The sequence below is a fragment of the Crassostrea angulata genome, chromosome 7, assembly GCF_025612915.1.
Source record: "Crassostrea angulata isolate pt1a10 chromosome 7, ASM2561291v2, whole genome shotgun sequence".
In the NCBI taxonomy this organism is placed as follows: Eukaryota; Metazoa; Mollusca; class Bivalvia; order Ostreida; family Ostreidae; genus Magallana; species Magallana angulata.
Genome location: NC_069117.1, coordinates 13,812,581 through 13,838,037, shown reverse-complemented (window position 1 = coordinate 13,838,037; position 25,457 = coordinate 13,812,581). Strand labels below are relative to the sequence as shown.

The following is a 25,457-nucleotide window of genomic DNA, read 5'->3' as shown; positions in this document are numbered from 1 at the left end:
CGATTCAAATTTAAATCATTGTTATTGAAATGATATGCGCTCTGATAGAGTATTCAAGTTTTGCTTTGATACGCCAATCGATATAAAAAAAAGTTTTATATTCATTTCTGAAATGAAAACGACTGAAACTTAAAAATGTTTTAACTCACTGTTGATTTTAGTCTCACTTTTTACTCTATTTCGCTTTTGCTAAAGTAAGACAGATCAAAATCGAACTGGTCAATACTTAATCACCGAAGCCAGACATAATTTGTGGCAAACAATGATGCATTGTAAATGTTAAGGCCAAAACCAATGAGACTATGTTATATAGAGAATAATACATACTCTCTTCCATACCACAGCCTGTATCAGCCCGAGACTCCAGTATCGGCCCGAGGGATGATATTGGTCCAGGCTGATACAGGCTGGGATATGGATAAAGCGAATCTATTATTATATTTATTACATACTAAGTAATAAAATTTTTAAAAAAACCCCATCAACTTGAACAAATTGATTTTAAATATTATTTGAAAAGCCTGAACATGTACATGAATTAAATCAAAATATATGATCTCATTGTTTTAACAAACACGAAGCTACAGAACTGGAATTTCCTCATGTTTTTGAAAAGTTAACTGCTCCAAAACATTTGCTAGCATTTAAAGTTTTCAACTGCACTTTAAAATGTTGATGTAACTAATGTTTTATTTTTCGTCTGTAAACATGCACAAATGCCGAAACGAAAAAAGGAGAGGAGTTCCGCAAGGGGTGTGCTACGGATCTGTATCATCCCGGTGGCCGATACGAGTTTTGTGATGTCATCTGCATCACATATGCAAAAAAACTGTATTTATTACGTATGTAATGAATTGGTTTAAACTAATTTCATCGTTATATGATTAGGCCAATGAGACCAGCCAGGTCAGAATTTTGAGGATGCCAAATATTTGATAGCATTACCATATCCAGGTAACAGGTTGAATGTTCCTGGATCTAACAACAGGTCTTAAGCATGTAGTGTCTACATCATTATTTTTAGTAATTACATGACTTAAAACTTTTCTTTTACGAACGTCTTTTAATAAAGTATATGTAGCTATATTGTTCCATCGATATCATCGCTAAAAAGTGCGTTCGATATTCTAGCCTTGTGCACACAGCCATTCAGGGAATGCATGCGCCTTCAATTTTATTTGGGGAAAACATTTCTAAAACAGAAAATACAAATTTATATGTCTCTCTTTTCGTGGGGTGGCGGTCTGAATCCCTTCCCCAGGATTCACATTGTTATTCTTCTAAGTAGTAATTATAAACATCGGAAATTAGATATCCAATTTTAACATCCCCTGGGAAATACAAGTCCACTTTGCAAGGTGGTAAAAAGGTACATGTACATGTACCAGTACATGTACCGGTATAAGGTATATTCAATAATTGTGCTCTCTCTCTCTCTCTCTCTCTCTCTCTCTCTCTCTCTCTCTCTCTCTCTCTCTCTCTCTCTCTCTCAGCAACAACTATGTTTATATGTACCCGTAAACATGCCTTGATGGGGGTTGTTGTGACTCAGTATTTCTCTTTATCACATGTTCTTCTAAATGTAACTACTAATAAAAAGTTAAAATCTTTCATGCAATATCATCGTCACTTTTGATTTAACATTTGGCACCAGCTAGGGTATTTCATTTACAACATTCTGCCCTTCTCTTGGTTAGTATAACTGTCCACAAGGTATTCTGTAAAATTAAATCAGGCCGACTTCTAATAGTCAATATTTTGTGTAGAATAGTATTTAAAGCTGATTGGTCCGATTTTATATCAAATTTTATGAACGCTTTTAAACAATGGTTATGCTAAGTATATGTATAATAATAGACATTGCAACAGTTTTCCCAGTCAATTAAGCCAAATTTCAATGAAGAAAAATACGTACAAAATTTGCTAACAAAACAAACGACATAAAAGGGTACCGCGTTATTTCGCCTCATGTTAAATTTCACCCCTGACGACGAGACGGGTATGGTTGTATTACGACTTTGACATCGCTTTAAATAAAGGTCGAAATGATCAGACAAATTACAAATAAACATGCGTACATTTTGTGCTAATATTTCTGAAGAATCAATGCATAGCATGCGGGTTGAATAACCCCAATCATTTGGGGGATGAAACCAAACGGTTTCCTTTTCTAAACATTCCCGTGATGCATTTTGGTTTGTTTTTTCGTTTGCCCAAAAAGAAATTATTTTTATTTCCTTTGAATATTTCTAACTTTGAAAGAAGACTGATTCTGCTGGTGTAAATAGGAGAAAGTCCATACTTTCTAAGATAAATGGTTTGTATGGAAAAAAATTTGATACTGTAATAACAAATAATGTCCGACCAAGCAGCTTTAAGTAATATTTGATTGAATCCCATTTAATATAGATTTATTAAATCATGTTTATTTAAGAAAGACATAGTGCCCAGGTATGACAAATTAAGAAATATACATGTATGCCTTTCACCTTGAGTCTAAGAGAGGTAGTCCATTTTATTTTGGATCAAGTGTGGTTCTTCTTAAATTTAGAAAACTAGACTCTGACCCGTGCGTGCACGTGTTGACATTGCATATTGGACATTTACGAAATAGATACATCGACACACAGTATTGTTGACATTTACGTAACAAAGCTATAAGCCTATATTTTTCCTATTTAATTCATTACACTTTCCTTAGTTAGAATATTCTATGTCGGGAATGGCCCTCGCCACAGTTAGAATGCCTCCCATATACCAGTAATGCAGCAGAAAATTGCAGAATCGCTCCGAAACGATTTTGGAGAAAATCAATGAAGTTGCAATGAAGATTACATTGAAGTTACATTGAAAATTAATCATTATAAACGTTTTTGAGACTGTAAATGCCTTTCATCTAAACATTTAATCCATATAATGGAAGAATCCAACACTTTTCGCCAACGTACACATATATTTTCTTTGTTACAGGGACAATACACGAAACGCATTCTATCGTTAAACCGGGGCTGTAAGACAACTATCATTTTAACAATAAAACATTCTTCTTCTTCACTCTCCTAAGAAATTTAATGTGAATTTAATGTGAATATTTTGCATGGAAACAAATATTTTTTTGCCATCACGATGACAAAATTAAAGTAAGTACATTTACTAAGTTAATATGTATATTTGTTATTTCATAATTTCTTTCATAAGAAATCATAAATATGTATGAACAGAATATGAAGCAAATCCAATGAAAATTTACACTTATTTGTATTATCGTTTCTGAGTTTATTCATGAAAAAATGATATATTGTGGAAACATAAACTAAAGATCCCGGTAGCGTGAATGTAATGCACACGCGCAAGATTGTAAAATCCAAAAAATCCAGATGATTTCCGGGATTTTTTGAGGAGTTTTCGTTGATTATGAATTAGCGAAGCTTAGTTGAGAAAAAATAAAAACAAATTGGTAATCTTCAAGTACCAATGATGTTTAAAATATATAAAACAAAAGACAGCACTCTTATCGGTATTAAAGCCAAAAAATTCGAGTCTATTATTTTAATAAAGTAGTATAGATAGATAAACTCTGTATAACGTGTTATTTTATTTTTTTTGAGACTGTGTTTTCAATGATCAGATGAGTATTTTAATGAAATAAAAATATTTGACCGGAGGAACCTTTTACTAAAAAGAGAAACTGATACTTTGATTGTGTATAGTGTGCTGTTTATTTAGCCGGATTAGTTTGTACCATGTTTCCGGTTCAAGGAAGCTTCACAAAATTGATACCGATCTTTTTGTCTCTCATGTTTCATCATGCAACTTTCTCCCCCGCCAATCAAAATAATAAAACGAATGCTCAATCAACCAAAACTTTGGGCTTATTATATGTTTATATTGATTTTCACGAGCCTGGTAATGGGCAGGTATTTATGGCACATGTCGTTTATATCGACTTCCTAAAAATACTTAATAGTGTTATTTTTTGGCATGTTTATACGTTTTTGTGGCTATGGAAACATTTTGAAGTGCACCTCGGTAATGGAAATGTCATCTATGCACTTAATCACTTTTGATTCCTCGATTCCAAAGTATTTTATAGAGATGCAAATAAAACCAATTAGCACCAATACGTTTTAATTTGTTTCAAGAAATTTTTGCAAATAAAAAATCAAAACCAGTGAATTTAGAACTATTATCAGCGTAATACTAGGGTGATAGCTCCATCAGGTATAATGATGCACATCGACCAATGGATCAGTTGATGCAAGTGCTCCGTGCATTCTGCATCGCCTCAAATATCGCCTCAAATATCACTAATACATCTAATATATCGAGTTTGTTCGCTCCCATAAGATCTCGATCCGCGAACCGGTGTCATAAAACAAAGAAAAGTATGACCACAGGGATTGCTTAGCAATGACAGACAATCTCAGCAACACTTACTGCTAGAAATTCCTTCTGAACTTGTGTCCAACAACAATCCATCAGAGAGATTCAAAAGCAAATCAAGCCAACAAAATGTAGAATATATCTTTATTGTAGGAGTTAGTTGTAGCATATTTTTTTCCGAGGGTGGCAGTAAGGGTACCTCTGACAACAATCTCTAGACGACTCGCAGCTGTATCCATACCAACAGTCGTAACAAACTTTGACTTGAGGGTCACACACATTGTATCGTCTGCAGCAATCGGAGGAAGTTGAACAACGCTTCCGGTAGCATTTGTAGTCCGGAAGTTGTTCCCAAGGACGCTGGTAGCTTGACACTCTAAAACACAAGATAAAAGCATTATCAATACAGGTAAAAATCGAACCTTTTGACGATTAAAATGCATTTGACTCAATGTTGCGGAAATGATCCTAATGTATAAAATTACAGCAATTAGCTATCTGGACTGATAATGATTAATTATACACTTTTGCTGACAGAAATGTAATGATCCAACAATGAAACCGTGTTTGAAAAGGCAACGTTACTGTTATTGCGGTCAGCTGATAAATTATTTGACGGAAACTAATTATGTAGGCGTCATGTTTGAACTCAATGTTTAATCAAAGTACACTAAACTTCAAATAGATCAATTTAACTTAGTTTTGATGAACATTGCATATCGCAAAAATACTCTCGGTCTTTTGATAAATAAATTTACATTTAATGACAATCAATACACACAATTTATTGATAATAGAAGTGTCATCAAAACAAAAATCATAAACGTCAATGCCACAAGCTACCAGGTTAACGATTCCCAGAGGTGTACCGTAATGATGACATTTGTTAAATTCAATAAAATGTTCGTCCGAAATTTCATAAATTGCTTTTCTTTCAGATGTTCATTAAAACAAATCACAATCTGCATTTTCATTGCATTTATATTGTGATCATTACTGCGTCGGAGAAGAGACCAAACACATTAAACAAATGCATTGGGCGATTGATAAGTGATGAGTCGGAGTAATATGATCTACATGTTGTATATACATTGTAGTCATATTTTATTAGTCTTCAAACAAATTGAATGTCATTAATGACGCTGGATTTCTATTGTTTAACAAATGAAACAATGTAAAGAAAATGTACATGTTGTCGTTTTATGACATATGACAACGGATTTTATTATACTTTCATGTTAAATACTGAAATCTGATTGGTTTAGACGGAGTTAATAATCCGTTCTATTACCCTCAGCGTTAGCAACACACTAGGCAACGGATAACACAATGAATTTTTAAATGCGCGTAAATTATGCACGTACGGTTTGCCGTGGAATTCACGTCATTTCAATATAAGAGCAGTAAAGATTTCTTTGTTTTCTTAAAAATTAAGACATTCAGTATAATAAAATGAATAGTGCCTGTTTTGGAGAATAACAGTTGAAATTGACACCCCGAGAAAACCATTGTCAACCGACACGAAGCGGAGGTTGACAATGTTTTCCTCGGGATGTCAATTTCAACTGTTACCCTCCAAAACAGGCACTATTTATATACTAGCTACTGCAAACTTCGGACAAATTACAAAAATTGTTTTCTTTTCTTTTTGGAATAAAATAATATGGTTTTCGGACTGAAGTGCCAAATATTAGGAAACATAAGATGACATCACAAATGTAACATTTGCCTTAATTTAATCAGAGTATGTGTACTGGGCAAGGAATCTCCCAGCGCCAGGACAAGAATGGAAGTATTTGTCTAACGTGTTGCAATATACATAAAAACATGTCGCTTAACTCTCTTTACTCTTTCCTTAACACTAATTATTCCTTGAACAACGTCAGTTAACTGGTCATTGTGTTGTATTAATATTATGTTTTATTTTAATTCTGCCCACAAACAATTTCAGTTTGATAGGAATACTTAAATCGTGTCTAAAAATTCATTTATTACGATAGAATCGCTAGTACCTTTGTCTACTTCCGGAATGGCGGTAAGCAGGCCTAGCCCCGTTATGTGACCGGAAACCGTATGACATCATCGCGTACCTGTCCAAAAAATTCAAATGTTTCCGTAAAGCCAGGATTAGGATGAACACTGTAAATTAATCGATAACACATCCCAAAAAAATCAGCAGTATACATTACCTTTTATCAGTCATCAAGTCTGTGTCTAGGGCGTTCTCTATCTCACTCTCTTAATGAAAAAGAGAAAACAGGATAAGTAAGTAAAAGTTTCTTGAATTGGCTTGTTTCTGCCTATAACTGACCAAAACTGTTGCTAAAAGACGAATAAAAACCAATAAATATGAGGTACTACATGTTGTGTTTTATGCAAATTATGCGTATGAGAACAGAACAATGCCTATTTAATCACTACGAGGAGTTGTCGAACTGTGCAGCTGCAGGCTTATTTTGAAGATTTAAAAATCTGAAAAATAAAATATGAAGAGGGTTCATTAATTTTCAATTTCGCACATGAATGTATGTAACTCTGCCTCAAAATATGGTACCCTATTTTTATCAGTCGGCATGGGATCTATTTTTAGAGCAAGGAAAATTAATTATATACTTAGAACCCCTGTGTCTATGGACACACATTGATTTTATATTTCAACAAAAAAAAAATTAATAGATATCGATTCAAAACAATCTGTGATGAATGTGATACAAAAGTATACATCACCCAAATTTGTTTTCTGGTATTTTACTAATTCTAGATCTGTAAGTAAAAATCGAAGTATATGTATCCTCTTTTTACATTGGGTAGTGGTAAAAAAAAGTGATTGTCTAAATTAAATTAAAAAATACACATATAATTTTCAATGAAATTATAACTTTAATGTACCTCCGTAGACACAGACAAAAATATCTCGTGGGAATTGATGGTTTGTGAGACCCATTTAAGAATAGGGTAGTCTTCAACCATTTTTTGAGAAGAAGGTATTAGCTTACTTATTTATGTCATAATACCTTTTTCTAAACAAATGGTTGCAAAGTGGAATACATCGACCTCCTTCCATATTTTATTTCAATTTTGAATTCAATCGGTAGCTGCGCAGTCCGAAGTGATTAAAAATGCATTGTTCTGTTCTTGTATGCATAATTTGCATACATAACGACATGTAAAACCTCATGTTTATTGCTTTTTTTCTGAAGGCAAAAGTTTTGGTCTGTTTCGAACAGAAACAAACCAGTTCGAGAAATGTTTACATTCTAATCCGCAATGCACAAGATAGCCGCACATCCCACTTATAAATTTGTTGCGGACTAAAGAAAATGTCTGACATTCCTAAACATTGTTGCATTTGTCACCAAAAGTGTTTTTATGATATAATGAACATAAACATCTTTGTATGTTTTCCACCTTGCAGTTCCGTTTGGTAATGTTGATTACAGGCTCTAAATTTTATGTATTTGACTCGTTTGGAAGTTTTTATAGATATATTTTTTTTATCTAAAACTTTTCTAAATAATTCTGTAATTCAAATATTTTTGAACCAATATTGTAAAAACTGATTTATGAGAGTTTCATTAACAACAGATTTCAGTCAATCGATACTTTAAAAAACTTAGTGATTAATCCAGACACAAGATGGTATAGTATCAGTAAACGCAAAGTATAGATCCAATGTTTCCGACCACCAATGGTAATTCCATTTATTTATAAATCGTTGAATCAAAGTTACAGAAAATCTCAAGGAATTTGAACACTGAAATGCTTACCTGTATTTAACGACAAGGTGAGTTCTAGTATAGAGACGATGATTAATGCGATGACGAGAAGCTGTGACCGAAATGATCCCAAGGGCATGTTCATTCTGTTTTTGTCCATAATTTCCATCTATAGTAAAAAAAAACAATCAGCATCGAAGATAAACAGAAAAAAGGAGACAAACTGTTCAATGTCTACACGCCACAGAAATGGCCTGAATACTTGTTTGATTGATTGGGGATTCTGGTCCCGTTGAGCATATTCCACGCTTATAGGGACGGCTTCTTGTTTATTTTAATTAGACGATGAGATAAATCTGTCCTCGGAGGGAAAGGTTTAATCGTGGTATTACCTGTAAATGTTATTAACTCACCTGAACGCTAGATTAAACCCTCATTAATTTTGCATCTCCTGTTCCATGATACAGATATGAATTTATTGTCAAGTCATACCTCCATATTTAACGGATATATGCATTATTCAAACCTTTTTATTAACTATCAGAAATAATCGACCTACGTGTTGATGGTATAACAAAATTGGAGTTATTCGGCATCAAATGTCTAGACAACCAAATAGCGTGCTGCTCGTCAACTATCTCTCTTCTTAAAATAGACACCGTCGTAATCATTAGTGTGATTTTAGTTTTCCAGTGTGGTTTGTGTTGATTTAGAGCGAGAAGATAGAAACAAAATACGGCATTGGAGGATTTATTTTTCACGTCGCTTTGATAACTGCATCATCAACTCTGTACTATGTCTGTCTGTCGGTATGAATGAATGAGGTGATGGGTTTATAAATGTGGGAATGAATGTGTTCATGTATATGTTAAACAATTAACTTACAATTTATAATTATATGTCAAAAGTCAAGCTTATTATTTAATATCCAATTATCCTTTGTCTTGTATACAAAAATATCAATAATATATCACTCTGTAAACTGGTAAATAATACTATATATTATATTCCATGATTATTTTATAACACCACTTCTTGACTTTGTATTTTGGAGAGGGTTTGCCTGTTGCTTAATCCATTTGATTACTCAATAAAATATGTTTTAATTCAGAGAGACGAATTTATCATAGCTAGTCTGGTTAAAACCAAATCCTTGATCCGCTCCTTTCTTTCTATTGTCGCTACACGAGTAGCGATACATGTAATAGGAAAACGGAGCGGATCGAGGATCTGATTTTAATCAGATTGAATCATAATGCGCTAGTTACGCATGCCCTGTCTGTTCACCTGACGACAGTTATCAAAACTACAACGTCAAGAATAAATCATTTGAAGCGTATAATTACATTCTTTTTGGAATAAATTTACAATTATTTTTCTTCAGCTGGTTGGAAAAAGCGGAAAAAGTAAGACAGTTACAACAAAATAGAGCTATTTGATTGCTAATATTGCGTCGGCAATGTTACAAGTAACAAATATACATGTAAGTACATGTAAAACTTCAATGATTCATTTTAAAATTATATTTAACTTTTGGAATAAAGTTCATTTAGAAGTCAGAGAAACGGTTAAATTCTTTTAAAGCACTGACATTGTGACAAAGTCTGTCGCTGACAGGTAAATCGGCAATAATAATTAGTATTCATCATGTTAATATCTGGATAATTTTACATGGGAGCTAAAAATAAAATTTTCACGGTATGATTTAAGAAATCATTCTTTTAGTATTATGAGGTGGTAATTTTGGTCGGGGAGTTGTCAGATCCAATAAAGCCCGAAGGACTTTATGATAGATTTGACCGCGCCCCGACCGAAATTATCACCTCATAATATTCAAAGAATGATTTCTTATTACTTATATTTATATTATTTCCAATATCTACAGTTTAAAACAATATTTTAAAATCACTATTTCGTTTCATGTAGCACATGTTATGCATTCCTACAGGGCGCAGCCAATAACGTGTTTCGGTTAATGTTATAAGACACGCCCATTTTGTGTCGCTCATCTTTTATGAAATTACAGGGTTATAGGCTTCAAACTTATTCGTAATGTTATCACAGACAAAGACAGTTGAAATGTAAATATATGGAAATAAAATCAAATTATAGAGCTTGAGTAGATACTTCAGAGTATATTCACTGAACGAACTATTTGATCATTTGACAGATTACAGTAGTACATATGTAGGTTGATAGTGTCGCCGTGATGATGTTGGTGTATAATTATGATCTTGTTTGACTTAAAATTCATGATAACGATAAAGCAATAAAAGGTTTGTCTTACAAAGACATGTTTATGGTATATTTAATTACTAAAGCTACATCATTGTTATTGGAAGGTCAAATATTTCAGGCGTACTTGTTTTATGAACTAATAACACCGGACGTCGTTATTTCGCACATAGAGAAAGACACTAAGAAATGGCGTCATTTGACAGAAGAGACCTTAAATTCATAGAATATAAAGACAAAACCATTTTCCAAGAAATTTCACATGAAAACCAACAGGCAGGAGCGACTTAGACATGTGCTGACATTTTGAGTTGACGCCTTCTCACAGAGGTTAGACAAAAAAACCACCCACTAATTCGTTTTGGGATCATTCCGCATAACACTCCCCAACACAGAGATCGCATTAGATATAATCTCAGCCCAACGCTTCCCTAGGAAATAAGGTGTAAATATAATTAATCAGGGAAAGAGAAGGAGAGAGTCAGTGGGTCTGGAAGCGGACTGTCTTCTGTTCCATTGATTGGAACCATCGCCCACATTGAGGCTGACCAGATCAGAGATTCATGCAGTGATTTAGAATTCAACCTTTTTGTTATATGGGTTTACCTCCTTATCAAATGAAAAATACAATGATTAGTAGATCTAGAGGAAGACGAAATGATTTATCTTCGAAAAGATATATCTGCAAATCAAAAAGGCCGCAAAATACTCTTTGGTAAAACCGATTAAGGATTCCAGCTGTTAGTAGTCCAGTTTGTGACCGTCTAACTAAAAATATAACTCAATCTATCAAAAAGTTTGGCAGGAACTGTCCAAGTAGTCAGAGAAATTGTTCACCAGAAAGCCAAATAGTTATTGCTCCGTAAAAGGGCCTGAAGGTGTTCACCAATTTATAGCTCTTGGAAAAGGCATGCTTATAGGTCTAATCAATATCTTTCAAGTTTGTTGTTGCACAAAAGATAAATTAAATATCACCACGTCGCAACTACTTGCAAGTATTGTGCATACGTTTAGGTGCAGATGCAGTCTGTTCCAGAACAGCTAGACCAGTTAGATTTAGTTTCTTTTATTGTCAGAGAATGATAAATTATCGCATGTCAAGCAATCATCAATATAAAAAAAATTTGCCTTGGTATTAGATGAAAAGAAATCTTTTCATTTTTGTATAAGAGGTTCTTCTTTGTTAGATTAGAATCGAACTTATCAAATTCCGTAAGTCTTCAGTCGGGTCAGATTTACATGTACCGTAACCTATTTTACATTTCTTTAATTGAAATGGTGGTAAGAAAGTATACACGTAACCTATAATATAAGAAATACTGAATATGTCTTCTTCTTTTTTTATAAATTTTTAACGTATTCGTTGATGTTGTTTTGTTCAAAAAGCCAACAACAGTCCATAAACTTAAATATAACAGGCTAATCAAATTTGTTTTTACATACAATATATTGAGGGTTTATCATTAATTATGTTAGGTTTCCATTTTAAACAATTAACATCAATTATTAATCAACATTATTGTAAAATGAATGAAAATACACACTGACTTTCGTGTTGAAAGGCCGCTTGTGCATCTGAAATTCCTTAGATTTTGCAATTTTACGCAATCTGGTTTTATAGATCAGATGTTTCGAGAGGAAGATCTCACGTTTCATGTTTACCTACAAACCTGCAATGCAAAGATCGACTCTAGAACCACCGCGTGGGTAATTTACTATAGCTTACCACCAATAATCCCTCCACTCACTTGTCACTTTGCAATACTTCACCCATTTATCTCATTACTAGCAATGCTAACCCCAATGGAATACCTTAAATATTTTTTGTCTCTCCGATTCAAATTTCATTATCGTAAAACTTGTTTAAATATTGTCAATGCTTTCAAGCTTTTAAGCAGTAAACCCTGCACCTTTTGTCCAGTACACATCATCGGGACTTTTAGAACACCTAAATATTGACATTAAACAAGTTATTGATTCATTATATTGAATTCTGGTAAAATACAATTAGATACATAAAACCATACATGGGTAGCCCACCTCCCTTAAAATAACGTATCTCCTGGCATCAATCGTGAAAAGTGCACCAGCTACAACAATATATACTAGTACATATTAATCAAAAATTGTACCTATTTAACCTTGCATTCCTTGTTTTATCCCACGCCTCCTTCATTGTCAGAATATAAGGAGGGAGTCTGACAACCAAAGTTAAATACACTGGAACTATAAATCTTCATACGTTTATTAATTCCATTGTATTATAAGCAAATTATGAACTGTGGAAACAACCGCTTTACTGTTTGGTTCTGCGTTATGCAAATGACCATTTCAATAAGATCTTTATTGTTTGTCATGCCATTTTACACACATATTCTATGAAATTGCGTTATACGCAAAAGATTCATTTTGGAAACAACTTCTTTTGTCATGATGTCCAATGTCTGTTCTGTGCCAATGACCATTCTAATAAGTTTTTTATAATCTGCCTCGCCATTTTAATTACATGTACCTATTTAAATATGGTTGCATTGCATGTTTAATTAAAATTCAGTGGCAAAAACTTATCCAAACTTTGAACACATAAAAAGGCAACAAATATGGACACAGAAAGAACAGCGCGGAGAACGAAGAGATTCTCTGTAGAAACGCAATGCTTTATTTGTGGTTCTTCCAAACTTCTCTTTTAGAATCATTTTAACGTGACCGTGGACTTTCGGTAAGACGTAACTATCTTTTTCTTGCATCAAAAACAATTAAGTTAAAAATGCGCTGGTTTCGAGTGAAGTGTGCATAAATTGCGTATTCTTAGTTCGAAAGCCAGACAAATCTTGTTGATTTCAAAAGAGCCATAGCTAAGTGACCAACAATGAAATAGACAGCCCTACGTCACATTGCTATTTAACACAACTACCCAAAGTCCAAGCTCTTGTTTATTCACTGAAGTCTCGACAAAGAATTTTTCGAAACCCTACATATGTATTTTAGAGTTTTATTGCAATGACGTGCAGTATACAAATGACGTCGTAATGTGTACTCTGAAACAACATTTTCTTTCTAAAAAGTAATATGAGCCGGCGAAATATAAATGAATTCTTCGGCTCTCTAGGGTAGTGGAAACAAATGCTAACGAGTGCTGACGCGGAAAGGCGGTGTGAAGTTAAGCAACTTTTCCTGAGGGAAATTAATCGCTGCTAATGAGTTGCATCTATGCGGCTCACAAAGCGAGCTTGATCATACTTTTCCGTAGTAATCGCCCCAACGGCACCTTATGAAGAAAGAGAAAATCTTTACACAGAAATGATATTCTTCAAATTTGATTAAGATCGCACCTCGATTAATTGAATTTATTTCAATTGTTCAGAATTTGATTCATTTTACTTGGGCCAAAGATGGATTAAATGTTTATTCCTTTACTTTTCTCAATGCAAGAAATGATTGAACGTAATTATGTTCGAGTAATCATTACAGACAAAGACTAACTGACTAGTTCATTCCTTAGAGACATGAAGATGACAGTGGAAATAGTTACACTAAATAGTGTGGGATCCAAAACTGGAAACCATGCACACATTGTCACAAGGATGCTTTTTGTAGGACCTTATCTGCATCATATTAATATTAATTTGGAATAGATAACTTAGGATACATAAGGTTTCAATCTTGATTAACATTCTCAATGTTCACTGAAGTATTTTTAAAAGGCTAAATGGTTGGGGCAATCTTTTTAAGACTATATTTATCTATTTTAATAGGAGACCTTAGTTAAAGATATAGGAAAACATTCAAATCTAAAGCTATTATATCAGGAATATTTCTTTGCTAAACAAAATAGTTCATAGTCTGAAAAATCGTATCTAAAATATTAGGAAAGTCTCATGGTTATTTTGATGACCATCTAGCCTTCTCAGAGCATTTCTAATTACATTCGGTAAATATTTTCACTATTTCTTCAAATGTAAACACAACTGTTCAAATCTTTTCTAATGAATAATTAATATCTCTAATGAAGGTCATCAAAAAGCAGTTTGAATGAACGCATCGATACAACTGAAAATAAACAATAACTATGATTCAATTTTGGGATTAACTTTTTAAAAGATGTGGACACAACATTGGCTAACAGCGTATTTGCAAATGGTGTAGTGGTTCTTCGTACAATGACAGAGGGTTTAAGTCCCGCGGTTGAAAACAAACATATAATTTTTATGAATAAATTCAAGAATCAAAAGAGACTGTTCCCAAGCTTTGATATTATCTACGAAGACAAGAGACTCTTGGAAGCAATATGCAATGAGCTTGAATGTTTGTTGCCTACAATTATATTCACAACATAGTTCATGAAATATCAAGTAATTCAAAGTTCATCTCTAGTACTACGAAATATTTGATGCATGAGATCGAAACTTTGTGGCTAGCATTAAACAGTTTCATCTTAATCTGTGGTGTTTAAAATATCATAACATTAAATTTAAAAATACTTGATAAGTAATCAAGTAGTATTTAATTAATATAAAATTCTTTTTTTCTTTTGCAAAGCATTCAAATTTTCAGTTTTTCAAGTCAATGTAAATTTTGAAATAAAATGCCTTGGGCATCATAAGCCCACACATAGCATGTAAACCAAACAGATCTGGGCTATTCTTTTTTTTTCCATCATTATATCTTACCTCAGTCAGATATTCCAATTAACAAATCAGCTCGGAGTCTGAAACGAAATAAGCTCACACCAGAAAAACCATGCTCTTTAATCGTAGGAACAAGTGACATCAATATATAGCGGGGGGCCTTCATATTGAAGCACGTGACGCTTCATTGATTGTGCTCACGTCAATGGCGCGGCAAATTTTTTTCGACGCAAATCATGGAGTAAAAAGAGCCGATTGAACTTTTTGAGACTCTAATGACTCCCGAGGCGTTCCGAATACAATCTTCGGTATACTGTACGTCTCCTATATCACTAGTAATATTGCCGTCCGCAAAGACTGATGGCGAGTTGCGAAGGGCACCATTGCCTCTATGAGATTTATTCCTTGTTTTTATCATCAAGAGAACTCGAATCAATACTAGTATATATATTTTATTATTAGAGAATTAGTCTTAAGTGACAGGATCGTGACTTCGGATAATTGTTTTTTTTAGCACATATGAAGGAGTGAAATGAAATATTTCATACCGATATTAATAAGGCGATGTGTTCAGGTATATTTTCTTTATATAAATGAAATTATCCTGTTTCCATGATAGGACCTAACCGATTTCTTCAGAAGTTTCATGTATTTTTCCTTATTAAACCGGAATAAAGTTAGTTTAGTTATTATCTATTTGAAGCAAAAAAAGTGTCTTTGGTGCAGCTTTCACCAGTAATTTATTGAAACTAAGGACAATCCTTCAGAAAACTTATTTCGGATTGAAACGATTTTTTTTCTGGGAGCCGATTCTTTGAAAAATTATGACCTTATCATCAGTGGAGGTCATACAACGGTCATGATTCAAGGTCGTTTCGGTTCATTATGCATAAAATCCGACTCTTTGTCGGCAACATTTTTCTGAAATGATTAGCAAAAAACTAGTTTGGTAGATAAATATATGCACAGTATATAGAAATTAAATGTGATTTATTGAAACGATTAGCAAAAAACTAGTTTGGCAGATAAATATTTGCACAGTATATAGAAATTAAATGTGATTTATTGACAAGCACAAACCATCTCTCCACACCCATCAAGTTCAGGGTCAAGTAATTTTCTGCACGCAGTAGTCTCGTATTGGATCAAGATCTATAGTCTGTCCCAAGTTATTGCTTCCATCACTTTTTGATGATTTTTAATAAAAATACACATACCTGTGAAATAGGTACAGTTGAAATTGATGAAATGGAAAATATCCAAGATATCTTTTTTAACAAATTATCCCTTTTCTGACACTCATAAAAGTTTACAGGAACGGAAACTTTCTTACGAAGATTTATAATGGGAAATGTTTACATCTTTTCTCCATTCGGAAGTACTCGGGACACCTCGCGCAATTTTCAACGTTATCATCCGGGCTTATTAATGGCTGATGCAATGCAAAATCCCCGTAGACTTTCTATTTTGGTATGTGTATTGAAACCTGAAGTGGTAGAGGGGACCATTCAAAACAGATAATCTTGACATATTTAATTTAGTGGATGAACGTTGTTTGAGCACACAGGTATTTATTATTATCGAAATATCAAGCGAGAAGTGGTGGAAGCAAAAACTCGGGACAGTGTATAGTAAATGAAATGATAATGATACTGGAATTTGAAATATGAATTTCTTTATTGATGTTTCACAACAGTAGCTTTTGTCAATAATGAATATCTTGGGGTCTCTTAAAATATGAAGTAAATTATAACTGGAATTACAAATATCATTAAGCATCTTAAAAGGATTTTCTATTTATTTTGGAAATCTTGACCTTTACCATGCCTAGTGCCCTTAAATAGCTGCGTTACGCAGCGTTCAACGAACGTTTCTCGCCGTAAAAATCAAAGTACTGCATGTACAGTGTAGTAAAATGAGTGCACTTTGGCTTAAAAGCTTTTCGCGGGAATCAAACTACACACAGAATGATGGTAAACAGCATTGCCATAAGCTTTTAAATCACTAAAATTACACGAATGTTCAGAACTTGTTTGTTTTCCCAAGATACTCATATCCGTTCAAACCTCCGCTCTTTGTTGGCATATTAATAGTCTTACATGCATAAAAAATAATTAAGGTCCCTTTACTCTCTAAGGCAAAATAGGGAAAAAGTCTATAATTCCGGTTTATTTACCGCCTGCCTAACGCGGAATTTAAGTTCGGAAAATCATAAAAATTCTTTCAATTCGTGACAAGCTGTCGTGTAGGAATGCAATAAAAATTTGCTGCATCGATACTTCTTTATAAAAAGGGAATTTTACCGATTGAAGTTACAGCTCAAATATCCAAGAATTATGTAATAATGATTATTGCGTATATTTTACACCACAAATCTTGATGTAATCCGGTTATCTAGACAATGTACTACATAAATTTAGTGAACCTCAGCACAATGCTTTTAAACAACAACTTATTAAGATCATGCATCATTTCCTTCCATATATTACATCTCAGGGTCATCAACCTACTAACGTCATTGCGAGAGTTTACGACACTCCGGAATTCAAACCTCAACCTCTGACATGCGTAGTGAGCTTTGTAACCCTTTCATATGTCTCGTAATTTAACAAGTTACATGAAAACTTAACAATCATTTGACCATTTCGCCTCTTAAATCCAAATGATCTGATTTTTTCATGTTTATTACATTTGATATACCTGTAATATGATGTCCGAAAAATAGATTTCACATACTATCTAATGGCACTATGTAGAAGAACTTACGTAATACATACGATAAGCGCCATACTAAGCTCTTTGTACTATCAAGGTGCGTTAAAATTCCAAGTATTGGACCTTTCTATAGAAATGATTCACGTCAGATAATATGTACAGGTTAGTTGGGGCAGTTTGATATTTGGTAAAATGGACCAGAATCTTCTAGGCTTGTTTTTCGGGACGGTTTTAGCTGTGATCGTGTAAGTAATTACTTGTAAAGTCATACAAAAACTGTATAAATGATCATGCCACCGTTTACGGTTTTTGAACTGGCTGTCTGTATATGTGTTTGTATTTTAATTATATAGTAATATCTCTTTATAATAACCTTATTTATGATAATAATATCAACAAAACATGTCGGTTGGATTTACAATCTTTTTTCCACTTTATATTAACCCTCCAGTGACAATGGAGTCCCATCGACAAAAATGACGACCAAATGACAATTGAATAACATTTCCTCTTTAAATTGTAAATTGCAAAACACAAAAATCAACTATTGTTTTGAAAAAGAAAAGATAATGTACAAAATCAGTTAATAGTACAGTTATGTATTTGTTCGATAGAAAAATATTCGCTGCATTTACATGTATCTAACACAATCATTGACCTCTCTGTGTTAGGGTCAGCGGCCAGTTTCATCTGGGTCGCCCAATCGTAGACAGTCCGGAAGCCCACGCCATTTTTGCAGCGGCTGAAAGAAACCGGACCCCAGATGGTTTCCTGACCAAAGTAGAGCTTGACGACATATTTCAGACATTTGACCACAACAGTAAGTGCTCTTGAATGAAAATGGGACTTGAACAACCATCTTGGGTTGGATACAAGAATCATAATGATATATATATCCAAGGACGTCAGGATGTTACTGATTGATCAAAAGTTTTAATTAACAACGCCATAAATCATAGCACCCTCCAAAGATGCGACAATGAGCAAGCACAGTCAAGTAAAATCTCATCGAATGTGTTTGGAGCAAATTGAACTGAGACTGTGTAGAAGCAATCTGCCAAAAGATAAAACAACGTATTAAACACGCATTTACTTAGGGTGGATCACGACACCTTGAAGGAGTCTGTCAAATCAATAGAAAATTTCTTGGTTATGATAGACAGCATGAAGGATAAGAAGTATGTAAGTCAAATGGGAGAAAACATAATGTAATTTTGGTAAACAACTATGATGTTTGAAAATTAAGTCGTAAAAAATTAACAAAATCTCCATGTGGATTCGAACTCATGATCTGCGGTTTACTAGAACGATACTGTAACCACTGAGCTATGGTGATATTCAAACGATTCGATTGATACAATAAATAAAACAAATAAATAGCCATCTTGTGACGTAGTGTCTCAAAATATAAAAATCTTGACGAAGCGAGGTACCTTAAAGTGTACTATAATAAGCGAGATTTGAGCTAGCTAAACAATTTGTTTCCTAACCAAACACCTACTCAGTTTGACCCCCAAGCCATGTTTAATGTAAGATTTAAATTTGTAGGGTTATCCATCTATATATTTTCTGCATATATTATTTAATCGTCAAGTCTCTCAAAGTATAAAGTCATCACTGGTAAAGTTCAAGGTCTACAATAAAGGGTAAAAACTTCATTTTTGATCTTGCTAATAGTGGACAGGAGTTTCTACCGAACATGTCTTCTTGAATCGTAGATTCACGAACTGCAACTGTTTAATAACAGTTGTTGAAAACTGATGAAGTCGATTTATCAATGTAATTTTAACTCTTTTTATCTTGTATTATGACATTTTCTCAATGATCTCTTTGGTATTAGTGGATGGCATTGTGGATGAGCAAGAATTTATATACATATGGAGATCTCGGCATTTGGGAGATATATCGCACGCCATTACCCTTTTCCACCATGCCGATACGGATCGCGATGACGTCATTTCCAAAGTTCCTGATCTGACACGTGTTTTCTACTATTTTGATCGGGATCGTAAGTTCTGGTTATAAAAAGCAGAAATTTTTTATTTAGAAATCAATCTCCTTGTTTGATGACCTTTAGGCACTTGTCAATTTCGTTAGAATAATCTAGATGAGTAATTAGAGTCATTAATTTGTAAACCCACATCCGTAAAAACCTTGTCTCTGATTTCTCGTACTCGAGCTGTGTTGATGAAATTATTCCAATACATTTTAGCTCAAGGCTATTCAATTGCAATTATGAGTAGCGGAGTGAATTAAAATATCTTCTTGTCGGATGCATATCAACCGTCTTTGTGGGCATTGATAAAAGTTTGGAGCCGCTGTCACCAGCGACTGATAGTACTCGGGCAAATGCTATTGTTTCTTTCTCGCCTATAGTAGATGGTAAAGCTTGTTTCTTTTCTATCTCTTTTAGAAGATGGAAAAGTTAGCGAAGAAGAATTCGTTCTAGTCTGGATGTCCTTGTCAATGTAATCAATGAATCGCATAACAAAATAAATAGAAGAAACAGAATCAATCGCTCTTTCGTCAATTTACTTTTATATTTAATGTCACGAACACTGACAAGCTGAATGACAACTGCAACAAATGGGAAAAGGAAATTATTTCAGAGCACCTCACCCGAGGTTTGATAAGGGCCGCTCCAAATCCATGAATGCTCGATCCGAACGAATGACAAAGTCGTATTGTCAAAAGACCTTGCCAGCAGTCAAGAGCTGAAATTACCAACTGATCAAATTCCAAGTTATCGCCGTTTTCTTTTCTAAAACCCGCTGTACACATTATCTCAATAGTGTTTTCTATATAAATAGCGTGTCTAGTGTGAGCACAATTTTTACAGCTTCATAGAGAGGCACGACTCGATGCTCAATATGTTTGCTTTTCATTTCGATGATACAGGTCTCTAGAGGAACACACGAAAAGTCGTAAAATATCTAATAGCAGGGTTGTAAAAAGAAAACAAGAAGCAAATGCAGCAATGATGCTAATTGCTGCATGGTTGTTGGGGAATTAGCTTTAACATATGAACACGCAAACGAAAAAGGGTGAATTGGAATGATCTATCGGATAAATGACTGAGTTTTATTTCATTGCGTGTATCTATTTTAGTATTTCCATTTATGTGCGTATGGTTTAAATGCTATCATCCTAATTTTATTTTGATGTGTAGTTTTATCTCCCTTTTCAAAAAACAACTAACGCATAAGTTGTAAAATACTCAATTGATAAAATGCTTCATTTGGTGATTCCGCGTTTGCGGGTTATGTATTTTTCTGCAATAAACGCTACCTTTATAATCCGCGTGAATCTTCGAAGATAGTATGTTATTGTTTATATTGACATCTCTCAAATACCAAATTAATAAATTGATTGTAAAAAGTAAGTTAAATTAACTAAATTACTGTTAATTTACATCAGTACGTTAGCGAAAAGAAACAGCCAAATCGTCTCCAATGGGAATTTGAGTCTGACATCATCATGATTATTTCGTGCAGTCCGTGATTATTCTTAGTCGCTTTAGTTTACGACCAATCGATAAACGGGACGTGTATATTTCAGTACTGTCAGTTTCTATAGCTGTTCTATAGAGCTATGAATTAACAATAAGTTTCCGTAAAAAATAGAGGGACTCATACTCGGTAGATGTAAATGTAAGTTAATGACACACGAAATATCCAAAAGTGGTAGAACTTCTGAATTTATCTCCAACTTTGTTCCTCAAGGTTGGAAGCTACTCATGTCCTTGCTTTGAAACTGAGGGGAAAAAATTAAACATCTCTTTACTTAATTCACCAATTTTTTATTTTATTTTTTTTTTTTTGGATTGAAGAGAATATTAGGTTTTCTAGTCGCTTGAAATGAGCACACAAGTAACAAATAACAAAATTTGATGGCCATCAAAATTGATAAAATAATTGATGAATGGTGTAAAATACCGTATGTAACTACTTGATTTGAAATTTTTCATTTAATCAGCTAAACAATACATTTTAAAGCAGTTTTGAGGATTAAAATAGTTTTTTTCTAAACAAAATAGAGAAACCAATACCTATAATCAATGTATATAGAGATAATGTAAGCATATTAGTACCTTTTCTTATGTTACATATTAATGTTTGATTATTAAATGTATTATTTTGCAAAATTAACACGTGATTGAGTAGAAAATAAAACAAACTTTTAATAATGTCCATGTGATACTATGTTTAAAACCATTCCTTAAAATACAAAATAAATAGCATGATAATTTATTACACTGTAAAATTACAGGTACCAAATGTTTTAATTTTTTCACATAATAAAAACTATACCCCTACGGTCTATCTAGCGATCATTAATTAGATAGGTGTGTATTTATTTATTTATTTATTTATCTATTATTACATGTATATGACAGCAAGGTGCCTGAATGTAAAGTATGTATTTAATTCCATCAAGTTTATTCAAACCAATATTATACTACTTGACTGGCTTTAACTACAAAGAAATCAATGGGAAAGTTTTTTGCATGTCATATAAAAAAAACCTGCATTTCCCCTTTCCTTTGAGATATTACACGGTTTAAGAATTAAACTGATCTAAAACAGTTTCCGAAACTAAAACGCACCCAATTGAGTACATGTAAATACATTCTCTTTTGCAGCTGTTCACTTATTAATGGATTTCAATTCGGAACAACACTTTTAAAAAATTGGAAAACATTTAAATTCATTTTTACAAAATCATTGTTATTTAATGGCTCTTTATCGTAGGGTGGATTCTCATACATAATTCCCTAACTATTATGTAACCAACTGAAGACAACTGACGTAATATATCTATTTACATTAAGTAGTACTTTACACGATTAGCACTATTAATATTTCAATGTTCCGGAGCTGACATTAACTTCCGGTGAATTTAGTAAAAACGGAAGTCTAGAATTCTCCCGCTTTATACGGAGCGTTATGGCTTTACAAATAATTCTTAGTACAATCACTACCTCCTGTTGACAAATCCATGCATCAAACATGAAATAGTTGTTTTTTAAAGGGAAAATTTTCATGGCGGATGCAGACATACTTATTAGATACTATAAAATACAAATCTGTTCCGTCAATGGTTTTCACGGATAAGACAAATGAGATAGAGCCATCTTGTGCATCAGACGGACGTCTTGCCACTCGGATTAAGCGGCACTCGTAGAGAATTGAATTATGTATTGTACAAATTAGCCTGTCTCAAACCATGTGAAATCCGCGATATTTCCAGAAATTGTTTCGTGCTCTTCAATAAACTCGTGCCTACTGGCTTTTCTCATGCAATGTATTGTACGTGGTCGCACGCAGAAAACGTCGCCAAGTTCGCATAATGTCGGCACGCAAAATGGCCTTTCCGTGCTTTGGTAGATGTAGTCCGAATATCTAGACCTATAAAACATTAAATACATTAACAAAACTGCATTACTTGGTACATTGGACATATACACAGTACAAAAATTTTATAAAGCAGCCCGAGGAGTTTGTCCTGCATTTAAAAAAAATCCAACAGAAGTGATTTCTTATCCTGACCGACTTGACTGGGTTCTCTGACACTCACTTCTATGCAGTCTTCTAAATACTTGTGAGACATTATTGTCTTTTGTCTGTAGAATTGATTTAAGGTTTCAATAAAAAATAATAATTTCATAGTTCACAATTCAGATATTTCATATGGCATCCACTTTATTGCGGCAAGTGCTATAATTACTATACGGAAACACCGATGTTTAAGAGTACGTGTTTAATATAAAATTCTGAAATATACATATCAGGCTCGAAGATGTCGGTATTTAAATAAAATTTCGATTCAAATATTTTAATGAATTTAATTTTGGAACTAACGGGGGAAATATTATGATATTTTCCTGGAGTAAAAATATTTCTATTTGAAATATGTCATGAAACTATTTAGAGTCCTCCCCAAACGGTCTGTACAACTTTCCTTGTTCTTTCCGCAATTCTGATTGGTTTTTTTTTTAATATTTACGTTTATTTTTTTTTCTCTTTACAAAAGAGAAAGTTCTAATCATATATGTGTATGTGAATATAACAATATTTTCCGAAGTATGCTCATAGCATATGATAGAATTACAGCAGGTGCTTGTATGAATGTATAAACTTTTACAAATTTATAACACAAACTAAATTGATGTTCAACACAATCTGGAATTTGCGTTGATTATTACATGACCTTGGATCCATGAATTCTATACAGTATACATACAACTTAACCTATTTATCAAAGTTGATAAAATCGACAAGCACTGTATGGGCATTGTGATAACTACGTCACCGGAAAGTGCTTCTTCCTTTGTACGTCATAGATAGACACCCGCCATTTTATTTACATGTACCATTATAATTAAGGGATTGAAATGAGGATTCTTAGCCAACATCACAACAATAGATTTGAAAATTAAAAAATATAAAAGAATGGTGTAGAGGAAATTTACAACCTGCTGGTTTTCACGTTCAATTCGAAAGGTGACGCGGTTAAAAAACTCTTCACTATACATCATCAAAAGGAACAAAAATTCCATATACTAGTATATCAATTCTTGTTTGATTTGATTTGAACATATTTTATTGTTATTGGACAAGAGGGTGGGTAACAAGTTCTTTTAACTTACATGTTTCTCTCTTGATTATAATATGTATAATATATACAACTGCCATAGTGATAATACATTATATTTGTAGATATTGACTTTATAGTAATTATATTCCTAAACATGCACTAACAAAAACAAAATGTGATTGTACGGTAAATAGAGTGATATACGGTGTAAGAATAGCCATAACAAAAAGAAAATTGATTATTTAAAAATCTTCCAGACTCTTAAATAAAGTTTTGAACTGCTGAAAAAATAAAAGCAGTTTGTGTTATAAGAAAGTGTCACTACCCCAATATAGCAAGTGTGTCTCAATTAAAATTGATTCCTGTAAATCTAATTTTCTTCTATCATGTTGTATTCAGTTTCTAGTAATTGAGAAAGAGGAACTTGTAACTAATGTTATACAAACTATTTTCCTTATTCAATAAAATATGTTGAAACCAATTTTTTTTTCAAATTTAATTACTGAATATACCCCTGGATAATTTCTCTTTGATTCAATACTTTCTTCGATATCATTTGCTAGTATATCCTTTATATCATCTATTGTAAGCAATCCTTTAACATATAGAATATACCACTTTGTATGTGTTATCCACGATTCTAGGAAAAATGGCTAGACATTTTTCCTATAAACTACGAAACGCCTGCACCAGAGTAACTGCTAACAGAATTAGTGTTTCAACACGTGTGATTTTAATGTCCGTAAGATATTATTGAATTTTACTTGATTTGTAATAATTGGGAAATGAATTTAAAATATGGAAAGCATCAACTGCCTTATGTAGATATTCTTCATTATATGATGATTCTGTAACATTACTTGCTGATATTTCAGCATTACATGCTGATACTTCAACATGACATGATGATACTTCAACATTACATGCTGATACTTTGATATCATCTAGTGAATATTATATAATTATTTAATGCTTGAGCAATCGACAGACCCGAATATTTTTCCCGAGGTGCTAGGAACAGCTCAGTATGATCTATTGCTCGAGGCCAACGGCCGAGGGCAATAGATCATACTGAACTGTTCCCTGCATCAAGGGGAAAAAATTCGGGTCTATTTACTGTTCAAGCTTTAAATACTAGTAATTGTTTTATTACCTAATTCCGTTTTTAGTATTTTGTGTTCAC

The 25,457-nt window shown here is 33.3% G+C and overlaps 2 protein-coding genes across 4 annotated transcripts; one reads left to right on the top strand and one right to left on the bottom strand.

The window, feature by feature from the left end:
* Positions 1-4,510: 4,510 nt before the first annotated feature.
* LOC128155937 (uncharacterized) lies at positions 4,511-15,158 on the bottom strand. Of its 2 annotated transcripts, none has more exons than XM_052817836.1 (5): positions 15,005-15,158; positions 8,151-8,268; positions 6,573-6,621; positions 6,396-6,473; positions 4,511-4,759 (listed from the first exon to the last, which is right to left on the bottom strand). In XM_052817836.1, the coding sequence occupies exons 2-5, from the start codon at positions 8,266-8,268 to the stop codon at positions 4,540-4,542; spliced, it is 465 nt and encodes a 154-aa protein (XP_052673796.1). In that variant the 5' UTR covers positions 15,005-15,158; the 3' UTR covers positions 4,511-4,539. The 2 variants fall into 2 exon arrangements, with proteins under 2 accessions (XP_052673796.1, XP_052673797.1); XM_052817837.1 differs by lacking the exon at positions 15,005-15,158 and adding an exon at positions 8,362-8,472.
* Positions 15,159-17,781: 2,623 nt separating this feature from the next.
* LOC128156473 (uncharacterized) lies at positions 17,782-20,192 on the top strand. 2 transcript variants are annotated; one of them, XM_052818638.1, is made up of 4 exons: positions 17,782-17,922; positions 18,349-18,497; positions 19,518-19,685; positions 20,091-20,192. In XM_052818638.1, exons 1-4 carry the CDS (start codon positions 17,870-17,872, stop codon positions 20,147-20,149), a joined length of 429 nt encoding a protein of 142 aa, XP_052674598.1. In that variant the 5' UTR covers positions 17,782-17,869; the 3' UTR covers positions 20,150-20,192. The 2 variants fall into 2 exon arrangements, with proteins under 2 accessions (XP_052674598.1, XP_052674599.1); XM_052818639.1 differs by having other exon boundaries at positions 17,817-17,839.
* The last annotated feature ends 5,265 nt before the right edge of the window (positions 20,193-25,457 follow it).

Bases quoted from the DNA above. Each gene is read 5' to 3' on its own strand.
- LOC128155937 (XM_052817836.1), bottom strand. From the start codon at position 8,268: ATGGAAATTATGGACAAAAACAGAATGAACATGCCCTTGGGATCATTT. The intron at 6,622-8,150 runs GTAAGCATTTCA...TTTTTCATTAAG, and splicing joins CACCTTGTCGTTAAATACAG to AGAGTGAGATAGAGAACGCC. The intron at 4,760-6,395 runs GTACTAGCGATT...CTTGTGTTTTAG, and splicing joins CATTCCGGAAGTAGACAAAG to AGTGTCAAGCTACCAGCGTC.
- LOC128156473 (XM_052818638.1), top strand. From the start codon at position 17,870: ATGGACCAGAATCTTCTAGGCTTGTTTTTCGGGACGGTTTTAGCTGTG. The intron at 18,498-19,517 runs GTAAGTGCTCTT...CTTTGGTATTAG, and splicing joins TCAGACATTTGACCACAACA to TGGATGGCATTGTGGATGAG. The intron at 19,686-20,090 runs GTAAGTTCTGGT...TATCTCTTTTAG, and splicing joins CTACTATTTTGATCGGGATC to AAGATGGAAAAGTTAGCGAA.